The 23,342-nt window shown below is 43.3% G+C and overlaps 1 protein-coding gene across 1 annotated transcript; it reads right to left on the bottom strand.

Annotated features, from left to right (window-relative positions):
* Positions 1-844: 844 nt before the first annotated feature.
* On the bottom strand, positions 845-2,072 carry LOC145035879 (uncharacterized). Its single transcript, XM_078984383.1, has 4 exons — positions 1,803-2,072; positions 1,611-1,715; positions 1,086-1,271; positions 845-929 (listed from the first exon to the last, which is right to left on the bottom strand). Exons 1-4 carry the CDS (start codon positions 2,070-2,072, stop codon positions 849-851), a joined length of 642 nt encoding a protein of 213 aa, XP_078840509.1. The 3' UTR covers positions 845-848.
* Between the last annotated feature and the right edge of the window lie 21,270 nt (positions 2,073-23,342).

Below are 23,342 nucleotides of genomic sequence, written 5' to 3'. Positions count from 1 at the left end.
ATAAAGTCATTCTGTCGCAAAATTTCAGTGATCAGTTTTTTTCCGTAGCAAATCCCTTGCAAAATTCATATACTGATTTCTTTTTTTTTTTTTTTTTGTCACTAATCTGTCGCAAATTTTAGACATGGTTTTTTTCCATAGCTAATCCCTTGCAAAATTTATACATTAATTTTTGTTGTTCCGTCACTGATCCGTCGCAAACTTTAGACATGATATTTTTCCGTAGCTAATCCCTCGCAAAATTGATGCATTAAAATACTTTTTTTTATTCTCACCAATCTGACGCGAACTTGTAATATCATTTTTTTTTTATTATGATTCTAAAAGAAAAAAATATTACAATCATCAAATTTTTATACTAAAAAACATTAAATAACAATGCAACCAAACATTACAATACCAAAACTATCCAAGTTTACCAAAGTATCATTCAAAAAACATCCAAAACCAAAACTATCCATATAACATCAAACTCCCAAAGGTTTAACTTCAAAATAACATTTTAACACCAAGAAATCCAAAGTATGCAACGGGAAACGAGTTTTCACAAAACATAATTTCAAAATAACATTTTAGATGCTCTCTTCATTTCATGTCCATCCAATCATCTTCGGTTCACATTCCTATAAAACATTATTCAAAACAATCAAAAGTATCAAATACAAAAGGTTAACAAGTCATTTAAAAACATCAAATATTAATGGTTAACATCATATTACCTCTAATTTTCAATTTCTCATCATATTTTGCAAGGCTGCATACATCTTCTCCATTGCTTCATATTTTGCATCAATTTGTTGTTGTTTGACATCTATTGTTGCAGCTTTCGCATCCATTTCCTCACGCATTTATTGATGTTTAGCTTCCATTTCTGCAGCTTTAGCATCCATTTCCCCACGCATCTCGTTTCGTACACGTTCATAGACAACCTAAAGTACAATGCCATGATAGGAAACTTTGTAAGTACAATGCCATGATAGGAAACTTTGTAAGTACAATACCATGATAGGAAACTTTGTAAGTACAATGCCATGATAGTAAACTTTGTAAGTACAATGATATGATAGGAAATTTTTATAAAGTACCTCTTGGGATGTTATTGTACTAGATGTTCCTTCCAAAAAGCTCGTTGGATCAGACACAGATCCGAATCCATATATTCTTCCTTTATTGACTCCTCCGGAAACATCACACCATGTTTCATTATCCAAGAGGAGGTGGTAACTAGTATCATCACCAAACTTAGCCACCATAGCACTTTCATAAGCCTCCTATTATAGCAAAAAAATATGAAGCAACAAAATCATGAAATAAGGAATAGAATGGTTCATTCCATTCCATTAAATTCATAATTAAGGAATGGAATGAACCACTTCATAAGCCTCATATTAATTAATACTCAAACCTTTTATAACATTGATTACTACTTACAAAATACTTAATTACAACTAGGCAGAGGATAAAACATTTAGAGATAATAATTTGTTTCTTTTCTTTTGTAAGTTGATTACTACTCATGAAAGATTTGTTTTCTGTCAATTTGTTGCTCTAACAAAGTCATTAACCCGAGTAGTAGGAAGTTTTGTTTCCTAAAAAAGAATTGAAAATACCTTAACTTTAGCTGCCTTTGGTGTAATGTACTCTTGAGTAGACCGTTTAGTGTCCAACCTTGCATAAAGTTCAACTCCTGTAGGAGGGCGTTTAAGTGTTGCTTGCTACAAAATCCATTAGTAATACATTAAAAAACAAAACAAAAACTCAACAGTCTAAGTGGAAACTAAGGTGAGATGCAAACAACTTACCATTCTTTTCTTAGGTTGACAAATAGATATAGAACCCCCTGTATGTTTGGAAACAGAGCCATCTTCTAATTTATTTATGTTATTTTTCCCTGATTGTGATAAATGTTTCCATTTGGATATGGTCCACACTTCATTGATCATTTTTTCCCAATACTCCTTTTTTATCCAATTTGGGTGATAGTCCTTTAGCAAATTTAAATCACCTTCTAGTGAGGCATTCACATTTGCAGCTTTGGCAAGTTTTAAAGATTCTTCACGTGCTCTTCGCATTATGTCAGGAAATCATTTCTTCATACAGTCTTCCCATACATTGCGAGCAAGAACATCAGTCGCTTACGGCCAAACATACAAAACCTACATGTAGATCACGCATACAGTTATCTTTTCCATTTTACACCAAGTTTTACTTTGATAAATCATAAAAATAATAAGTACAAACCTTGAAGTGTTCCCACATTGCATCATGATGTTCTTTGTCAATCTTCTTCCATGAGGTCCATGGGCCGTCAAACATCGTCTTCAGTATACATGCGATGGCTCTGATCAATGAAATCTGATCTGTAAATCTTGCAATAAATAAATAATTAAAAAATTAGCATTAGTATTATCATTAACAAGTAAATTCATTTTCATAAACAATTGTAAAAGTAACATTAGTACTCCTTTTCAGAATCAAATTCAATAAACTTCCTTTTTGGTGGGTTACTTGGAACTTGTTCCAAGATGTTTGATCCTCTAACTGAAGAAGAAGAAGGTTGACTTTCTGCATTATTGTGTGATTGAGATGCATTTCTATCTCCAGCATCACGACCACCAATCTGACAACCACAATGACCACCACCACGGGCTCCTCGTGGCGCCATTAGTTAAAAAATAACCCTTAAAATCAAGAATTAATAAACTATTGGTTAGAACAAGTATGTATTATAATAGAAAATTTTAGAAGTAAGAGAAGGTAACATGCTATAATACACAAATACATGAAAGTTTAATGTATATAGAAAAAGAAAACGATCACACCCCCAAAACCGATGAACGGCGGAAACATTCTGGGGTGGAGGACGTCATGTACAGTATCACAACAATGTAAAGTAGTAAACAAGCAACAACATCATCCATTGCATTAATAGTATAACATTTCATACAAGTATGTTCTGTCAAGTTATATAGACACGAAAAATATACATCAAAAATAAAAGAGGAGTCTTGAAAACGCTCCTTCTTCTCAAATCCGGCGCCTGTACCTGTCTACTGGTGACCTGAGAATACAAGTTATTTTGAATACAAGTTATCAGCTTTAGAGCCGGTGAGTTCATAAGTATATTAGTGTCTGAGTTTGTATGAAAGCCTTTGCAAGGTGTTTTGTAAGATGTATTGTGTATGTTTGTAAAGGTTTTGTGTTTGTTTGATCTACTCTAGAAAACCCTATGTTTCCTACTAAAAGTAGCCTTCTACCAAGGCATCTAGTGTCTGTGTGTGTGTCTCTTGTAAAAGTGTGTACTTTCCCAATCCCGACTATCATTAACCAAAAATATAGTTTCTACATTACCGTGCATCGTGTGAATATCACAAAGTAAAATGTAAAGGGAAAATGTTTTAGTACTGTAACGTAGTTTTAAGTAACTACTACTAAACTAATTACCTTAAGCCAATTATATATTTTAAGGTAAAATGTGATCGGCTTGTATCTTGCTACCGACTCAATAATGAAATGACAATGTAAGATGCCACAAAAATCACGTTTGGCACCCATAGACTTGCAAGTCCCACTGTAGCGAGCAACAAGGTGTAGGATAGTCAATCCAGTATAGATCTATACACAAACTCATACGCTCCCCAATTAAGGAGATTCTGATACAAAAACAGTCATGGCAGCTCGGCCCGGAACAATGCAGCAAACTCATCATGCAGGCTCTCACGAATCCTCGCATCCAACTCGTGCGTACTCATCTGACCGATAACCTCGGGCGGTACTGTCCCCTCCGCAACTCCTCCTCCTGTACCCGATCCTGTCCCAGATCCTCTTCCAGCATACCTCGAAATCTCCATACAGAAAACATACTAGAAAACCTCAAACTCTTCCCACTATCCCGGGAACCAACTCCCTACCCAACCCTAGAGGTCATGGTTTCCCTGATACGCGTATGGGTCCTGTGCTTTCAGTAGTACGGGCCCATACTACCTTCCACACCTACCCATATTTGTATGAAGTACTACCACAACACCCTAGAGAAACATGCATAACAACGCTCAACCCTCACCACTAGAGGAACACTGAGAATCTCCCATAAGGAACCCTAGGCTACAGGCATCACAATCAGGCAACATTAACATGAATTCCTGAAGATCCCTAGCCTAACTCTAGCATGCTGTTCTATCAAAGCTCAATAAAACAAATGTCATGAATGGTAATTTGGGGTTACTTACTGGCTCCGGCTGATCGTACCTCTGCGTCCTCCTTTACTTAATAAAAAAAAAAAAACCATTTTATTTCCTCTTTTTAAAACCCTCCTCAATTTGAGACTGGAGTCACACGAGTCTTCCTCCAATTCGCTCAAACCAAGGCTCTGATACCAACTTGTAACGACCAAAATTTCGAAACAATTAAAACTTTTCAAAACAACCCATTTTAATAACGTTGTTACAAAAAGGTTTTCAATACATTATTTAACAGAGTATTTTTGTAACACCCCAAAGTTTGGAAAACCAAGAAAAGAAAGAAAACCTCAAGTTTAGGGGAGACTCGGCGAGTCCTTGGAGGGACTCGGCGAGTCCGAGCGGGATCCGGGTTGTGGTGAAAGCGACCGACTCGGCGAGTCGGCCAGGGAGACTCGGCGAGTTGGGTCTGAACGAGGAAAACCCTAAACCCGGGAACTTGGAGCCTATTTAAGTGTCTCATTCTCCTTCCTAGGGTTCATTTATTGCCTCTCTACCCCAGAACATCAAACCCTAGCCGCCATTTCCGTTTTTGGAGCTAGATCTTGCCTTGTAGAATGCATTACGCTTGGAGGAGGAAGAACGACCTTGGAGGTGCAAGAAGGGATTGTAGATCTGGATTGTGGAGTCATTTCAGACCAAGTGGAGGTAATAAGTTGTTGCTTGGACTCTCTTTTTCATCTAGATCTACTCTTATGTGTGGGTTTTGGCCATTGTTGGTATGATATGTAACCAATTCGAGTTGGAGGTTCAGATCTGAGGTTGCTACCTCAGATCCATGTTGGTTTTGGTCTAGAATCCCCTAAAGTATCAGCCTTTGATATGTTGAAGAAGCATGTTTGCCATAAACCCGAATTTAGTGTGTTTTGAGCTTAGATCTCTCAATCTACACGTAAAGTTTGCCACTTTATGTGGGGAATAGGCCCTAGAAGTATGGATCTAGGAGTTGGAAGTTCAGTTTGGCTCGAAAAGCCACTGCATGGATTGAGGAATGGATAGACTCGGCGAGTCCTTCGAGTGGACTCGGCGAGTAGCTTGAAGGTGAGGAGGAACTCGACGAGTAGGATGAACAACTCGTCGAGTCGGATGAAGATAGGCATGGCCTCGACGAGTTGGATGAACAACTCGACGAGTTGGTTGAAGATTGTCTAGGACTCGGCGAGTCTGTTCTTGGACTCGGCGAGTCAGATCGCGAAACCCTAAACCCTTCGAGTCGAGACCCGAATCAGTGAGTCGGGTGGTGACTCAGCGAGTTGGATAGGACAAGACTTGGACCCAGTTGGACTCGGCGAGTCATGGACTGACTCGGCGAGTCGGGTCGCGAATAAGAAAGACCCTAAGCTTATGAACTCGGCGAGTCTTTAGGAAGACTCGGCGAGTAGGGTTGACCTGGAAGGTTGACTTTGACCAGAGTTGACTTAGTTGACTGTCAGACTAAGTGTTATATGTATATTGATAGCTCGGAGAGCTGGAGGAGCAGCGGATCAGGGGATTGTCGAGTAGCAGCCAGAGGTTTATCAGTAGGGCTCAGCAGTTCAGGTGAGTTTCCTTCCAGTAGGGAAGGGTCTAAGGCCACAATGCCGGCCCGTTCAGTTAGCAGTAGTTTCCGGACTTTGGTCCGATGCAGTAGCTAGTATGTTTGATGCCTTCGTGGCTCAGACAGGATTTGTATGCTATGTTTTATGTGTTCCGGGCTACGGCCCGATGTAGTATGCAGTATATGTGTTCATGCTAGATGATGTGTTATGCTATGCCATGTTCAGTCAGTCAGTTCCGGACTTCGGTCCGATGCAGGGGACAAGGTCCCAGTCGGTTCCGGACTTCGATCCGATGCAGATAGTTCCAGACTTCGGTCCGATGCAGTTAGTTCCGGACTTTGGTCCGATGCAGTTAGTTCCGAACTTCGGTCCGATGCAGTTAGTTCCGGACTTCGGTCCGATGCAGTTTCCAGGTTTCGGCCCGATGCAGTGGGCCAGGCCCAATATGTGTTTATATGATACTGTATGGTATGTGGTAGTTTGGGGGAGCTCACTAAGCTTCGTGCTTATAGTTTCAGTTTTGGTTTCAGGTACTTCTGCAAGCAAAGGGAAGAGCTCAGGGTGATAGCATCGCACACACCACAGCTTAGCTTTTATCCTGGGGATGGTTTTAGTTGTCTTGATTTGATATTGTATGATACAGTTTTTCCGCACAGTATTTTATTATGATTTGGGATACATCGCGTATGTTTTTATGTTATGATACTCAGATTATGGTTTTGATTACATTAAAAAAACAAAATTTTTGGGTCGTATTTTTTGGGTCGTTTCATCGTGATTTTTGGGTCGTTACAAGTTGAAAGTGGGTTATATCTGATCCCACATCGGCTGGGAAGGAGAACTCAGCATTCCTTATAAGGGTGTGGATACCTTCCCTAACACAACCCGTTTTAAAGCCGTAAGGGCAGCAGATCCCATAAGAACTCTGCACTTAAGCGTGCTCGGGCGGGAGTAATACCCGGATGGGTGACCCCCTGGTAAGTCCTCGTGCCGAGTGGCCCAAAGCGGACAATATTGTGATACGTGCCAGAGGGGGGTGTTACAAATGGTATCAGAGCTAGGGCACAGGTCGATGTGTTCGATGGGGACGTCGAACCCTATAATGGGGGGTGAAAGTGGGTTATATCTGATCCCACATCGGTTGGGAAGGAGAACTCAGCATTCCTTATAAGGGGTGTGGATACCTTCCCTAACACAATGTGTTTTAAAGCCGTGAGGGCAGCAGATCCCATAATAACTCTGCAGTTAAGCGTGCTCGGGCGGGAGTAGTACCGGGATGGGTGACCCCCTGGGAAGTCCTCGTGCCGAGTGGCCCAAAGCGGACAATATTGTGATACGTGCCAGAGGGGGGTGTTAAAATTTTCCCAGGTCCATTTCATAAAACACCAACGCGAGGAACGGTACGATCACGCCCTTGCCTTGCCACAGACGACTCCTGAGAACCTGAAAACATAAAAACCACAACTGTAAGCCCGAAAGCTTAGTGAGATACCCCCAAAATACCAACCACATATACGCCCTTCCATGCCACAACCTTCTGGTCCAAAACATATCGCCTTCCGGCCCATAGCGTAATGCCTTCCGGCCTATAACACATTGCCTTCCGGGCCATAACATATCGCCTTCCGGCCCGCAACATAAAAGCATACATATCATGACAGAACATAGAACAACCATGCATACCGGGTTACACTCCATACTAGACAACCATGCACTTAACATGTAATCATATAACAGTTCACAGTTAGCAAATCAATCAACAGATCACATAACAAATCATTACCCTAACCAAGATACCCTTGGTCAAGGACTGGGTCAAAGTCAACCCCTGACTGACCCTACTCGCCGAGTCAACCCTATGACTCGTCGAGTTCCCAACTCAAAACTTCACTCAATCCGCGACCTAACTCGCGAGTCACCCCGAGACTCGCCGAGTCCAACAACTCTGAGTCCACTCGCACATAACTCACCGAGTCATCCCTTGACTCGCCGATTCTTCGACTCAACCAGAAAATATTAGGAGTCTTCGACAAGACTCGCCGAGTCCAAGAACAGACTCGCCGAGTCTAAGGCTATCTTCAACCTACTCGCCGAGTTGTTCATCCAACTTATCGAGTTCCAGCTCATCTTCAAGCAACTCGTCGAGTCCACCCATGTGACTCGCCGAGTACCACCGGTCTGCATCCAAATAGAAACGTTCCAGACCATGCAATTGATCCAAAACATAGATCTAGCCTCCTACAACTCATCCATCACGTAAAGTGGCAATCTTTACGTGAATCCAAAGAGATCTATGCATTTTGCACATTAGGGCTAAGGTTTGGGACAAGATAGCTTCATCCAACACTCAACACAGGGACTTTCCTGCATTCCAACTCTCCTCCATTCCAGATCTGAGGTAGCAACCTCAGATCTAACCTCTAGATTTCAATATCACCCAAGATAAGCTTCCCTCAAACCCCAAAATGAATAAACAAGATATCAACAACCTAAGAATGAGATATTACCTCAAAAGAACGCCCCAATCTGCAAGGAACTCGAATCTAAGCAAAGCCCCTTGCTCCACACCTTTAAACTTCCAAACTTTCTTCAACAAATACTTCTCCAAGCCCCAATCCACTCAACAATGGTGCTTCTCCACGATTTTAGGGTTTCAGGGACTCAAAGGGTGATAAAGAGGCTGGGGAGGAAACATAATGCTCTTTATATAGGGCTCAACCCCGAGAATTAGGGTTTTCTCCACTCAACGCCTACTCGCCGAGTCCATCTCATTGACTCGCCGAGTCGGCTATTTAACACGCGACCAAGTCGCGACTCTACTCGCCGAGTCCATCCATGGATTCGCCGAGTCACTCTTTCCCAAATTACACTTTTAGCCCTTCCACTCAACCCTTGCTATTTCGGGATGTTACAATTCTCCCCCACTTAAATTAGGCTTCACCCTCGAAGCCTACAGCAATACAACTCCAAATTTGTTCCCACAACGCGCCATCTGGCCTTAACCAGACCAGATCCTACAAGGCATACCCGTCGAAACTCGAACACACTTTCCCTTCCCTTACGGTGTCCTGACCACCGTCTCTAACCAGGCACCGGGTGTAGCCTCTGATAATCACACTCAATAACGGAAAATTACCCAAGATGCATCACTGCCCCAAATCTTCAACAATCACTCGACCCATAAGGGTTAGAAAACCATGAACCATAGGATTCCCGATCCGAATCCCACTCTATCCATTCCGGGACAACTGAGAGACCCATCCTCAATCTCAGAGAAACTCTCACGAGTTCTCCCCTTGCAACCGCATACACATGCTGAACTAGCTCTAACACCCTCAGGTTGGGTAAACCTGATATACTGATAATATCCTCAAACATCCCCCAGGGTAAACCACTAATACATACCCAATACCCTGATCAGAATCACACTGAGAGTCCATGACTCTCTCCCTACATCCCTTCCGAGCCTCTTGGGTCTGCACTTGCGGAATTCCCTCCGCGGCCTCAGCAGACATCCCAAATCGGATGAGCTTCTATTCCACTGCCGCAAACATGCTGCTCAAAAACCATACGCGAATCACTCAAATCATAACTCTGCTCTGCCGCTTTCCCTTCCGTGAACTTGCACTCCCTCTTGGAGTTACACCTCACTCTCTCTTCCTTTACCAAGGAAACCACTCGACTACATTGTCACTCTGACAAGTGCCACGGTGCTCGCCCAACGCTACACCACCCCTTTCATAGTGTATCCGCTATCCATCCAACACACATACTCTGGCTCTCATCGTAGGGACTCTCAAGCCCATGCACTATCTCAACTCATCAAGATCACTACCCGGGGCCAGACCTTCTAATGCAAACACACTGCGACATACCCAATCCATATCCTCAACTGATCCAACAATACCTGCAGAGTCTTCAGCATGATTGGACCGTCTTACCAGGCCTTCAGTCCATTCTAGACCGCTCAACTACCATTCATCATTCCGGGCTATCACCCCCGGAAATCCTCCCATGCATACCGTTCTAGCTCTCTAGGGGGGTTCCGAACTCTAATTCCATCATACATACTCGATCTCGGCCTGCTCCCCGGCCTCCACAATCAAGTGCCCTAGGTATGTATCCCGCCCCGCATGCCCGACACTCGCTCCTATCAGCCTATACTCTGGGCTGATAGAACACTGCTGAATCCCAACAGCTAAGCACTCTAAAATACTCATCGATCTCCCAGAGAGTTCTCCAACTCTCCCCCACTTATAGCACTGATTAACAACCACCGATCGCCATCACCGACCTTCCAGAACAACCCTGCACAGAGAAAACACTTACACGCGGAGTGCTTCCCACAAGCATAAACAAACTTTAACGAGATCTCACATCAACATTGATTAGCCTGCTCGAAAGAAAATCAAACTGTATCTAACCACTCTTCGGGAAGCCGATGCTACCCGACCTTCAACCCAATGTCGCATCTCCACTAATAACCCTCACGAATGATAACCAACGAAAGCACAAAACACCAAACTATAACCATACCAAACCCTCAGGGAACAACGGATACCAAGAAAAAAACCCGAAACACGAATCCATAACCATGCCAAACCCTCAAGGAACAACGGATACCATGACGAAAACCCGAAACACGAATCCATAACCATGCTAAACCCTCAAGGAGCAACGGATACCAAGACGAAAACCCGAAACACGAATCCATAACCATGCCAAACCCTCAAGGAACAACGGATACCAAGACGAAAACCTGAAACACGAATCTATAACCATGCTAAACCCTCAAGGAGCAACAGATACCAAGACGAAAACCCACAAAACGACGAATACCGCATCGAAAACCACACGAAGATACCAGCACAACAATACGCCATAATAATCGCAAGATAACATGACATCAAGAAAGAAACATACCCGCAGCTGCATCCGGTACTGCTCTGACCTCCTCTGCCGCAAGCTGATAAGCACGACCCTGAGCCCTTGGGGCTCCGCTCCACCCTGACCTTCTTTTGAAATCCTCAAAGTGGCCGGTGCTGGAGCCTGCACCGGTCCCGCAGAAAGTTGTGGACAGTTGACCCTCATATGTCCAACCTGACGACAATGATAGCAAATCCTCAAATCCCGAACCGGCGCTGACCGCCGACAATCCCTCGCATAGTGCCCCTCCTTTCCGCACTTGCGACATGCACCACCGGACCTGCAAACTCCGGTGCGACTCCTCCCACACTTCCCACAAGTGTTGCCGCTCAGATCCCCCACTTTAACATTAACAGTCTTGGACTGTTTCGGCGCCGGCCGCGACTGCACCGGAGCCTGCCTCAGCTCACGCAACTGCAACTCAATCTCTAACTCACGCCGCCTAGCGGCCTCCTGCAACTCCAACAATATCCTGCACCCCTGCGCAGACACAAACTGTCTGATATCCCCCTTTGAGCATACTCAGATATCGGGACATCTGAGCCTGCTCCGAAGCGAACTCAGGGCAAAACATCGCCCTCTGAGTGAACATCCTGGTGATCTCAGTCACCGACTTTGAATCCTACTTCAGCTCAAAAAACTCTTGAGCCAATCTTTCCCTCTCATCCTGCGGAACATAGCGAGCACTGCACATCTCTCTGAACTGATCCCATGAAACTGCAACCCTCTGCGCATCTGAGTATGACCCCGTGGTCAATCTCCACCAATCCTTCGCCCCGAGCCTCAACAGGTTCAGAGCACACCTCACCCTCTGATCATCAGGGCATGAACACATGAAGAAACACCCCTCCACGTCCGATAACCATCTCATAACAACAATCGGGTTCTGAACCCCTCGAAGGTGGGAGGCTCCGTATTATCGAAGTCCCGATACTGAAAATCCCTATCAGCTCCTCCCCCTGCCGCTGCTACAGCCACTGTAGCCGCCACGGCAGCCGTCTCCGTGAGAGCCGCATAGCACTCATCAAAATACTCCACCATGGAGGTTTTGATCGACCCAAATAGTTTCGGCAGCTCGGCCCGGAACAATGCAGCAACCTCATCATGCAGGCTCTCACGAATCCTCGCATCCAACTCGTGCGTACTCATCTGACCGATAACCTCGGGCGGTACTGTCCCGTCCGCAAATCCTCCTCCTGTACCCGATCCTGTCCCGGATCCTCTTCCAGCATGCCTCGAAATCTCCATACAGAAAACATACTAGAAAACCTCAGACTCTTCCCACTATCACGGGAACCAACTCTCTACCCAACCCTAGAGGTCATGGTTTCCCTGATACGCGTATGGGTCCTGTGCTTTCAGTAGTACGGGCCCATACTACCTTCCACACCTACCCATATTTGTATGAAGTACTACCACAACACCCCAGAGAAACATGCATAACAACACTCAACCCTCACCACTAGAGGAACACTGAGAATCTCCCATAAGGAACCCTAGGCTACAGGCATCACAATCAGGCAACATTAACATGAATTCCTGAAGATCCCTAGCCTAACTCTAGCATGCTGTTCTATCAAAGCTCAATAAAACAAATGTCATGAATGGTAATTTAGGGTTACTTACTGGCTCCGGCTGATCGTACCTCTGCGTCCTCCTTTACTTAATAAAAAAAAAACATTTTATTTCCTCTTTTTAAAACCCTCCTCAATTTGAGACTGGAGTCACACGAGTGTTCCTCCAATTTGCTCAAACCAAGGCTCTGATACCAACTTGTAACGACCAAAATTTCGAAACAATTAAAACTTTTCAAAACAACCCATTTTAATAACGTTGTTACAAAAAGGTTTTCAATACATTATTTAACAGAGTATTTTCCCAGGTCCATTTCATAAAACACCAATGCGAGGAACGGTACGATCACGCCCTTGCCTTGCCACAGACGACTCCTGAGAACCTGAAAACATAAAAACCACAACTGTAAGCCCGAAAGCTTAGTGAGATACCCCCAAAATACCAACCACATATACGCCCTTCCAGGCCACAACCTTCCGGTCCAAAACATATCGCCTTCCGGCCCATAGCGTAATGCCTTTCGGCCCATAACACATTGCCTTCTGGCCCATAACATATCGCCTTCCGGCCCGCAACATAAAAGCATACATATCATGACAGAACATAGAACAACCATGCATACCGGGTTACACTCCAGACCAGACAACCATGCACTTAACATGTAATCATATAACAGTTCACAGTTAGCAAATCGATCAACAGATCACATAACATATCATTATCCTAACCAAGATACCAGCCTAGCCGATCACTAGCACAACATCACCCTACGACTCAGCCAACATAATAATTATGCACGTACGCCTTTCCAGACCATGACCTTCCGGTCCACATCGCATTGCCTTCCAGCCCGCAACATGTAATGCCTTCCGGCCCACAACATATAATGCCTTCCGGCCCATATCCCGCAATATCATACAACAGACAATTACCCAGATTTCCATCCGATAAAAGGGTCGGCCTTGGTGCCTTGAACCCTATAGATATAGTGAGGATAATTCACCTCAAAACTGCCGACTGAACAGATAACCCAAGCTGTTCCGATCCCTGATACGATCTCCACCACTGGACAGCCACCAATGCACTGAACTCAAAACCATAATCAACAATTACCAAAATACCCCTGGAAACCACTAGTCAACCCTTGGTCAAGGACTGGGTCAAAGTCAACCCATGACTGACCCTACTCGCCGAGTCAACCCTGTGACTCGCCGAGTTCCTAACTCAAAATTTCACTCAATCCGCGACCTAACTCGCCGAGTCCAACAACTCTGAGTCCACTCGCACATAACTCACCGAGTCATCCCTTGACTCGCCGATTCTTCGACTCAACCGGAAAATATTGGGACTCTTCGACAAGACTCGTCGAGTCCAAGAACAGACTCACCAAGTCTAAGGCTATCTTCAACCTACTTGCCGAGTTGTTCATCCAACTCGTCGAGTTCCAGCTCATCTTCAAGCAACTCGTCGAGTCCACCCATGTGACTCGCCGAGTACCACCGGTCTGCATCCAAACAGAAGAGTTCCAGACCATGCAATTGATCCAAAACATAGATCTAGCCTCCTACAACTCATCCATCACGTAAAGTGGCAATCTTTACGTGAATCCAAAGAGATCTATGCATTTTTCACATTAGGGCTAAGGTTTGGGACAAGATAGCTTCATCTAACACTCAACACAGGGACTTTCCTGCATTCCAACTCTCCTCCATTCCAGATCTGAGCTAGCAACCTCAGATCTAACCTCTAGATTCCAATATCACCCAAGATAAGCTTCCCTCAAACCCCAAAATGAATAAACAAGATATCAACAGCCTAAGAACGAGATATTACCTCAAAAGAACGCCCCAATCTGCAAGGAACTCGAATCCAAGAAAAGCCCCTTGCTCCACACCTTCAAACTTCCAAACTTTCTTCAACAAATACTTCTTCAAGCCCCAATCCACTCAACAATGGTGCTTCTCCACGATTTTAGGGTTTCAGGGACTCAAAGGGTGATAAAGAGGCTGGGGAGGAAACATAATGCTCTTTATATAGGGCTCAACCCCGAGAATTAGGGTTTTCTCCACTCAGCGCCTACTCACCGAGTCCATCTCATTGACTCGCCGAGTCGGCTATTTAACACGCGACCAAGTCGCGACTCTACTCGCCAAGTCCATCCATGGACTCGCCGAGTCACTCTTTCCCAAATTACACTTTTAGCCCTTCCACTCAACCCTTGCTATTTCGGGATGTTACAGATCTTTTGCTAAGTGTCAAGTTGTGACTTGAGTACACACGTGAATCCTATTTAGCATATATTGGCACATATATATATGAATATAAATAGTGTTACGAACAACTAATTTCTCGAATTGGGACAACCTTAAGGACTAGTAAACACTTCTCTTGAAGTGTTACAACCATAAATGATTATACGAAGGGTTAAAAGGCTATACAAGAGAGTGTATATCCAAAATACACACTATATGTGTGTGTGCGGCCATGTGTGCGGCCAGGTGTGCTGCCAGCACATGTGTGTGGCCAAGTGCACGGCCTGGTGTGCTGCCAGAAAACATGGTGTTCTTGGTGTTCTTGGTGTTCTTGGTGTTCTTGGTGAAAGATGTTACCTTTCCGGATGATACTTGAAAGGATGTTTGAGTCCTAGCTTTGCAAGAGTGTAAGAAATGATCAAAATGACCAAGGATAATGCTTAAAGGAGGGTGTGTACGATTGGAGGTGTGTGTGGTTGGCCTGTGTGCGGCCGCACACACCAGTTTTTGGTATGTTTGGCTCGTTTTTCCAATGCTACAACCAAACTAACCCATCCTCCGACACGTATCTCAGTTATACTAAGCTTTAAGCACTCTTTTAGACCCAATACTTCATTATAAAATAGCAAAACGAAGCTAACTTTGATATAAAAGAAGAATGTAAGCTAGAAATTTTGGGTTGTCACATCAACCCCTCCTTAGAAGGAATTTCGTCCCAAAATTAGAATTTAAACAATTACAAGCAATTATAAGCAATTAAGTAAAAAGATGAGGGTATTTCAGTTTAATTTGATCCTCCCGTTCCCAAGTGAATTCAGGTCCTCGCTTGGCGTTCCAACGAACCTTCAGTATTGGGATACGGCTTTGTTTCGTTCGCTTGACTTCTCGGTCCATGATCTCTACTGGTTCTTCCACGAAATTTAGGCTCTCATTGATCTCGATATTGTCGAGTGGGATTACAAGAGTCTCGTCGGACAGACACTTTTTCAAGTTCGATACGTGGAAGGTAGAATGTACGTTACTAAGTTCGCTCGGTAGATTGAGTTTGCAAGCTACGGGGCTGATTTTGGCAAGAATCTCGATAGGCCCAATGTACCTTGGATTTAGCTTTCCACGCTTTCCAAAGCGTATCAGCCCTTCCAGGGTGAGACCTTCAATAGAACACGGTCGCCCACCTGGAATTCCAAAGGTTTTCTACATTTATCAGCGTAGCTTTACTGTCGGTCTCTGGAGACTTTCAATCGTTCACAGATCTGAACGGTCTTCTCCGTTGTTTCCTGTATGATCTTCGAACCTGTGAGAGTGATTTCAGGAACTCGTCCTTTAGCTAACTGGGTATCACCCACCTCAGCCCAGCACAGAGGGGATCTGCACTTGCAACCATAGAGGGCCTCGAAGGGAGCAGCCTTTATGCTCGTGTGATAACTGTTTTTGTAGGAAAATTCGACAAGGGGTAAATGAGTATCCCATGCCTTCCCAAAGTCGATCACGCAGGCTCGCAACATATCTTCCAAGGTTTAAATAGTCCTCTCACTTTGTCCGTTTGTTTGCGGATGGTAGGCTGTACTCATGTCCAGCCTAGTTCCTAGGGAATTCTGTAGCAACTGCCAGAACCTAGAAGTGAACCTACTATCTTTGTCCGAGATAATGGATATGGGAACACCGTGCAGTTGTACTATCTCCCTAATGTATGTTCTTGTAAGTTTCTCCATATTGTCTTTTTCTTTAATCGGCAGGAAGTGTGCAGACTTGGTCAATCTGTCGACGATGATCCATATGGTATCAAGTCCACCCATTGTCTTGGGCAACTTGGTAACGAAATCCATAGTGATCCGCTCCCACTTCCATTCCGGGATCTTTGGTTGTTGTATGAGGCCTAAGGGTTTATGGTATTCGACCTTGACCTTGGCGCAAGCAAGGCATTTACTTACGAAGGTAGCAATCTCTGCTTTCATGTTAGGCCACCAGTATAACTTTTTATGATCCAGATACATCTTATCTGAACCTGGGTGGACGGAATATCGAGTGTTGTGCGCCTCGTTCATGACCAAGTCTCTGAAACCACCTAGTTTTGGGGTCCAGATCCGATCCATGAAATAATAAGCTCTGCCACCCTTAACCTCCAAGTTCTTATCCATTCCTCTCAGGGATTCACTCGCCACGTATTCAGGCTTCAAAGCGTCGAGTTGGGATGCCTATATTTGTGTGGAGAAGTGTGAATGGATAGTCATAGTCAATGATTTGATCCTACGACCAGAATATTCCTTCCGACTTAGGGCGTCCGCTACTACATTGGCCTTGTCGGGATGATAACCAATTTTGCATTCGTAGTCACTGAGTAGCTCGACCCACCGTCGTTGTCTCATGTTGAGCTCCTTCTGATCGAAGATGTGTTGTAAGCTCTTGTGGTCTATAAAGATAATGCTCTTCGTACCGTACAAGTAGTGTCTCCAGATCTTCAGAGCAAACACAACTGCTCATAGTTCAAGATCATGGGTCGTATAGTTGACCTCATGTGTCTTCAGCTGTCTCGAGGCATAGGCGATGACCTTACCTCGCTGCATCAAAACACATCCGAGTCCTTGATTCAATGCATCGAAATATACCACGAAGTCTTTTATTCCTTCGGGAAGGGATAGTATTGGTGTGGTGCACAAGGCTCGTTTGAGCGTTTGAAACGCTCTTTCCTGCTTCTCTTCCCAGTCAAAGGATATGCCCTTTTGGGTAAGTGTTGTAAGAGGCTTAGCTATACGGGAGAAGTTCTGAGTAAACCTATGATAGTAGCCAGCGAGGCCTAGAAATTGACAAATTTCTGTAGGCGTCTTTATTGCTGACCAGCTCTCAATCGCTTTAATTTTGGAAGGGTCCACGTGTATTCCCTCTTTGCTAACCACGTGCCCTAATAATTCGACTCGTCGAATCCAAAATTCGCATTTCAAGAACTTTGCGTAGAGCTTCTCCAAACGTAATTTTTCGAGGACTTGTCGCAAATGTTGACCATGCTCCTCCTTACTACGAGAGTAGATAAGTATGTCATCGATGAAGACGATGACGAACTGATCTAAGTACGGATGACACACCCTATTCATTAAGTCCATGAATACTGCGGGTGTGTTTGTTAATCCGAACAACATCACTACGAATTTATAGTGCCCATAACGAGTTCGGAAGGCTGTCTTCGGAACATCCTCCCCTAGCACTCGTAATTGGTGATATCCAGATCTTAAGTCAATTTTTGTAAAGAAGTTCTCCCCTTGAAGTTGGTCAAATAAGTCGTCGATCCAAGGCAACGGATAACGATTTTTGACCGTCAGTTTGTTGAGCTCCCTGTAGTTAATGCACATACAAAATGATGCATCTTTCTTCTTGACGAACAAGACTGGAGCTCCCCATGGTGAGCAGCTTGATCTTATAAAGCCCTTGCTGAGTAGTTCGTTAAGTTGGCCGGACAGTTCTTGCATCTCTGCAGGCGCTAGACGATAGGGTGATTTGGCTACTGGGGTAGCCCCTGGAACTAAGTCGATTTGGAACTCGACTTGACGTTGTGGAGGTAATCTTGGGAGTTCTTCTGGAAAGATGTCGGGAAATTTGCATACCGATGGGATGTTCTGAATGTCCTTCGTTTCTTGGCTCACATCAACCACATGAGTGAGGAATGCACGGCATTCCTTTCGTAAGAGTTTCTAAGCTTGGATGCTCGAGATGATACAAAGGTTTGTGCTGGGTTTTTCTCCATAAATTACTAAGGTTTCGCCAAACAGAAGATTTAGGCGAATAGCCTTTTCATAACACATGATATCGGCACGATGACGACTCAACCAATCCATGCCAATAATGACGTCGAAACTTTTAATTGAGACTGGCAAGATATTGATCGAAAATGAATGGCTATCTAAAGTTAGGGTACACCCTATGAATATGCTGCTAGTGCTTTCTGTCTTTCCATTAGCCATCTCTATAGTGAATTGTTCAATAAGTGCTCGTGATTTTTGCCTAAGTATATGAGCAAATTTTTGGTTCACGAAACTCCTCTCCGCTCCACTATCAAATACAATGCATGCATAAGAGTTATCGAGGAGGAACGTACTAGTGACCACTGTGAGCTCGGTAACCACTTCCTCATGACCTATGGCCAGAACTCTTGTTGATCCACCGGCAAACCCTGCCTTTGGGCATTTATTTTGAAGTGGCCTACCTCGCCACATCCGTAGCAAGTTTGGCCCACTCCAACGCCGGGGACTTGGGTGATTGGCCTCATCGGAGCTTTGCAGAAACGGGCAGTGTGCCCCTTCTTATTGCAGTTTACACACTGCATTTCCCAACAAGCTCCCACATGGTCGTAGTTACATTTGTTGCATAGCGGTAGGCTTCCAGAATACTGCTTTAACGGAGTAGCAGCAGTGTCAAGTGTTGTCGCCGCATGTACTACCACGACCTGCCTTTTCTTGGAAAGCTTGTTCTTTTTCTTGTCATCCCAGAATTTCCGCTTGGACTCAGCGGTTCTTGCAGGCTCTGAGATGGCCAGGGTAGTTGTTGTTGTTGCAGCCGGGGTACGAGCCCCATGGTCAACTAGCCGTTGTGCCAATCGCTTGGCACTATTAAATGTAGCTGGATGTGAAGCCAACACATTTCTGTGGTATGGGGGCACCAGTCCCCATATGTATCTCTCGATCTTCTTTCCCTCTGAAGAAATCATGTTGGTACAGAGGGCCAACAGTTCACAGAACCTGGCAGTGTAGGCGAATACGTTGGAGCCCTTCATGGTTAGGCTCCATAGTTCTTCCTCTAGCTTTTGGATCTCGCCTCTCGGGCAGTACTCCTCTATCATGAGGGCTTTTAAAGATCCCCAGCCCATATCATTTGCCACTATTAGAGATAGTGACTTAACATGGCTATTCCACCATGTTAGGGCTTTAGTTTCGAAGGTGCAAGCAGCGTACTTCACCTTGCTATCCTCGGAATAAGAGAAGATTTCGAAAACCGATTCGGTTTTCTCAAACCATTGCAAGAGGGCAATGACTTCGCCTGTCCCATTAAAGGACAATGGTTTGCAGTTCGTGAAGTCCTTATAAGAGCACTCTCTCGAGCGCACAGGGGCTTCAACTTAAACAGACTGAATAGGGGTTCCTTCTCTAGTGGAACCTGATGAATGGTATTGAGCCATGGCTGTAGCCACAGCTGCAACTATAGCAGCATTCAAGGCTGCCGTGTCGAACTGAGGAGTAGGTGGCTGAGGAGGTGGTGTTTCGTTATTAGGGTTTCTCCTTGGATTTCTGCGACGCAGCATCTTTGATCTATAAGTTTATGAAGATGCAAATATTGATAAGAATTTAATGGAAGAATTTATGAATATGACTCATGGACTAACTCTACATAGCCCAACAATACGATTTAATGTAGGTCTAGAACTAATAGATGATGACATTTGGATAATAATTCCCATAAGATTAGGTATCTGTCAATATCACTGGAATTGTAGATGTAACAAGTTTGGGAAAAACGACCAACATAAAGAGGCCTTACATCAACCATAATGGAAAATTTTGACAGACTTCGACCTAATCAAGACCTAACAGGTCTAAGATTTACAAGGATGGGAATTTAGCCTAAAGTTTTTACATAACTAGGTTATATCCAAAAGAAAAGTTAATAAGATCCTATCGGCGACGAGAACCGTTAGAGTGAGTCCTCGAATCCGACAGAAGACGCTCGATGTCCCTTATACGCCTATCCGATCTTGCCTGCTGAGTTCGAAGTTCCTTGACTTCATCTCGGGTTTCAGCAAGCTCCCTCTGAAGCATTGCATTGTTGACCTGAGCCCTTTCCTGTGCAGACTCTAGTTGGTGAATGTGTACAGTGTTAACACCAGTGTTGGCATCAATCTCCAAAATTCGATTGAAAGATGATTGTCCCATTATCGTGTTCCGAGACATCCTTCTAACCATGATGCGTAGGACTCTGTCAGTAGAACCCCCATCAGTGAGGTTGAAGAAACTTCTATCTCCATTGTAGGGAATAGGTTGACCCTGTTCATGGCTCCAAGTATTCAAGTTGGTTGCCCACAGAGGTGTGGGTCCTTGAAATGCAGGTCGGGGATTGTTATTCGGGGCTTGGCCTACATAAGGTAGATTGTTGACTTTGGGTTCCGAGTCAGAACCCTCAGAAAAGCCTTCAGCTTCATGATCATCCTAAGGGATCAGGTGATCATCTTCCGGTTCCTCTTCTAGCCATCCGGCATTGCCATGGTTGGGGAAGTACGGGTCTCCGGGAATATGGAATCCATCCATTTGATCTATGCGAGAATATGGATAAGGAAATAAGTAACAGACAAACTAACTAGATAGTTATTAGATGATATTTATTAGTTACTCCAATACTTGTTTAGTGCATACCAGCTATATATGCTCATGACAGGATAGCCCTTCGAATAAGTGAATCCTAACTTTAAGCCAACAATCAAACAAGAACAGGAAGTAAAGGAAAAGATTTACAGATTCTTAGGCTATGACATCCTAGGCAAATATACCTGTAACGTATCCACTAAGCAACTATTGACATACAAATAAAGATCTTTAATTCTCACATAAGCGATTATTGTAACACAAAATACTCCTATAGTATGTTAAGTTTAGTGTTCTGTTGTATTGTTCTCGTTGTAGTAGTGTTGGTAAGTTTTTAGACTTGTTGCAACTTCACAACCATACTTAGGCACATGCTAATCACTCCTCGGATAATGTAGTTGATCAGGCCACATCTTCCCAAGGTTAACCATATGTCTCTAAGTCTACTTGTGCAGTCCAACAATCGTAATACTTTTGTGCTGTCTTAGTGACACTGATTTTAGTATGAATGCAAGCACGTATACTTAATTAAATATTTTATTATTTAAAAGTATAAACTCTTTATCAGGGTATTTTAATCCCGCTTGTATTTATAGTTCGTATATCTTTTATGGGTTGATACACTCGATTCACTATAAACAATGCTCTGATACCAATCTGCACACCCCCAAAACCGATGAATGGCAGAAACGTTCTCGTGTGGAGGACGTCATGTACATTGTCACAACAATGTAAAGTAGTAAACAAGCAACAACATCATCCATTGCATTAATAGTATAATATTTCATACAAGTGTGTTCTGTCAAGTTATATAGACAACAAAAATATACATCAAAAATAAAAGAGGAATCTTGAAAACGCTCCTTCTTCTCAAATCCGGCACCTGTACCTGTCTATTGGTGATCTAAGAATACAAGTTATTTTGAAAGAGTTTATCAGCTTTAGAGCTGGTGAGTTCATAAGTATATTAGTGCCTGAGTTTGTATGAAAGCCTTTGCAAGGTGTTTTGTAAGATGTATTGTGTATGTTTGTAAAGGTTTTGTGTTTGTTTGATCTACTCTAGGAAACCCTATGTTTCCTACTAAAAGTAGCCTTCTACCAAGGCATCTAGTGTATGTGTGTGTTTGTGTGTCTCTTGTAAAAGTGTGTATTTTCCCAATCCCGACTATCATTAACCAAAAATATAGTTTCTACATTACCGTGCATCGTGTGAATATCACAAAGTAAAATGTAAAGGGAAAATGTTTTAGTACTGTAACGTAGTTTTAAGTAACTACTACTAAACTAATTACCTTAAGCCAATTATATATTTTAAGGTAAAATGTGATCGGCTTGTATCTTGCTACCGACTCAATAATGAAATGACAATGTAAGATGCCACAAAAATCACGTTTGGCACCCATAGACTTGCAAGTCCCACTGTAGCGAGCAACAAGGTGTAGGATAGTCAATCCAGTATAGATCTATACACAAACTCATACGCTCCCCAATTAAGGAGATTCTGATACAAAAACAGTCATGGCAGGTAGTGCCATGCCCCGCTTAATGGCTCACATAACTGTGTTTATGTATATATAATGTATACGTAATGTATATGTAATGTATAAGTGTGCTAGCTATATTGTGCGTTCTTTCTCTATCTAGACTGTATGTTTGTTTCTCGTCATAGTGTCTATTGTTTGTTTCTCCTCACTCTGTTTCATGTTTTATTTTCATCATAGTATGTATTGACTCATGTATGAACTGACTCATTGTATGTTTCATTGTTCTAGTAATAGTATCTTCCTAAACTACCCCTATGGTAGCTTACTAGTAAAGTATGAACATGTTTGTATGCCCTTGCTACCCAAGGGAATGGATTTGGATGAAAGAAATAACCTTTTATATCTATATACATATACATAATATATAACTAGGATTCAAACGACCTTCGGACAACTAACCTTGATACCCTAAGACCACATCAAACAAGAACAGGAAGCAAGGTAGACTAGTAGTCCTAAGTCCTTTCAATCCTACTTATATAACTATATTTATACAGATACACAGAATATAAGTTTAAAAGAGTTTAAGTAAAAGTATTTGACCATTTAAGGAGTTTGTAAGACAATTTGAGGTAAAACAGTTTGATAAATAGTTTAGAAAGTAAGTAAACCATTTGCTTGGTAGTCATTAATCACATGTGATTGATATAATAACTATAATTGTTCCACTTGTATTCCCCCACCCCCCCCCCCCCCCCCCATAAAAGCATTTAAAAACATTTCAAAGGTTATTTTAGGGGTATGAACTCACCTGTAGTGAGTGGTTCTGATGACAATGTTGGATCTGTTGCTAAGTATCAAGTGGTGACTTGAGTACACACGTGAATCCTATTTAGCATATATTGGCACCTATATGAATATAATTAGCGTTATGAACAACTAATTTAACGAATTGGGACAACCTTAAGGACTAGTAAACACTTCTCTT

The sequence above is a fragment of the Lactuca saligna genome, chromosome 3, assembly GCF_052625555.1.
Source record: "Lactuca saligna cultivar CGN05327 chromosome 3, ASM5262555v1, whole genome shotgun sequence".
Lineage (NCBI taxonomy): Eukaryota > Viridiplantae > Streptophyta > Magnoliopsida > Asterales > Asteraceae > Lactuca > Lactuca saligna.
Note: the sequence above shows the minus strand (reverse complement) of the source record. Positions and strands in the feature narration are given on the sequence as shown.

Coding starts and splice junctions, on each gene's coding strand:
- LOC145035879 (XM_078984383.1), bottom strand. CDS start 2,072: ATGCGAAGAGCACGTGAAGAATCTTTAAAACTTGCCAAAGCTGCAAAT. Junction 1,272..1,610: donor CAAAGGCAGCTAAAGTTAAG/GTATTTTCAATT, acceptor TTGCTATAATAG/GAGGCTTATGAAAGTGCTAT. Junction 930..1,085: donor GTACAATAACATCCCAAGAG/GTACTTTATAAA, acceptor ATTGTACTTTAG/GTTGTCTATGAACGTGTACG.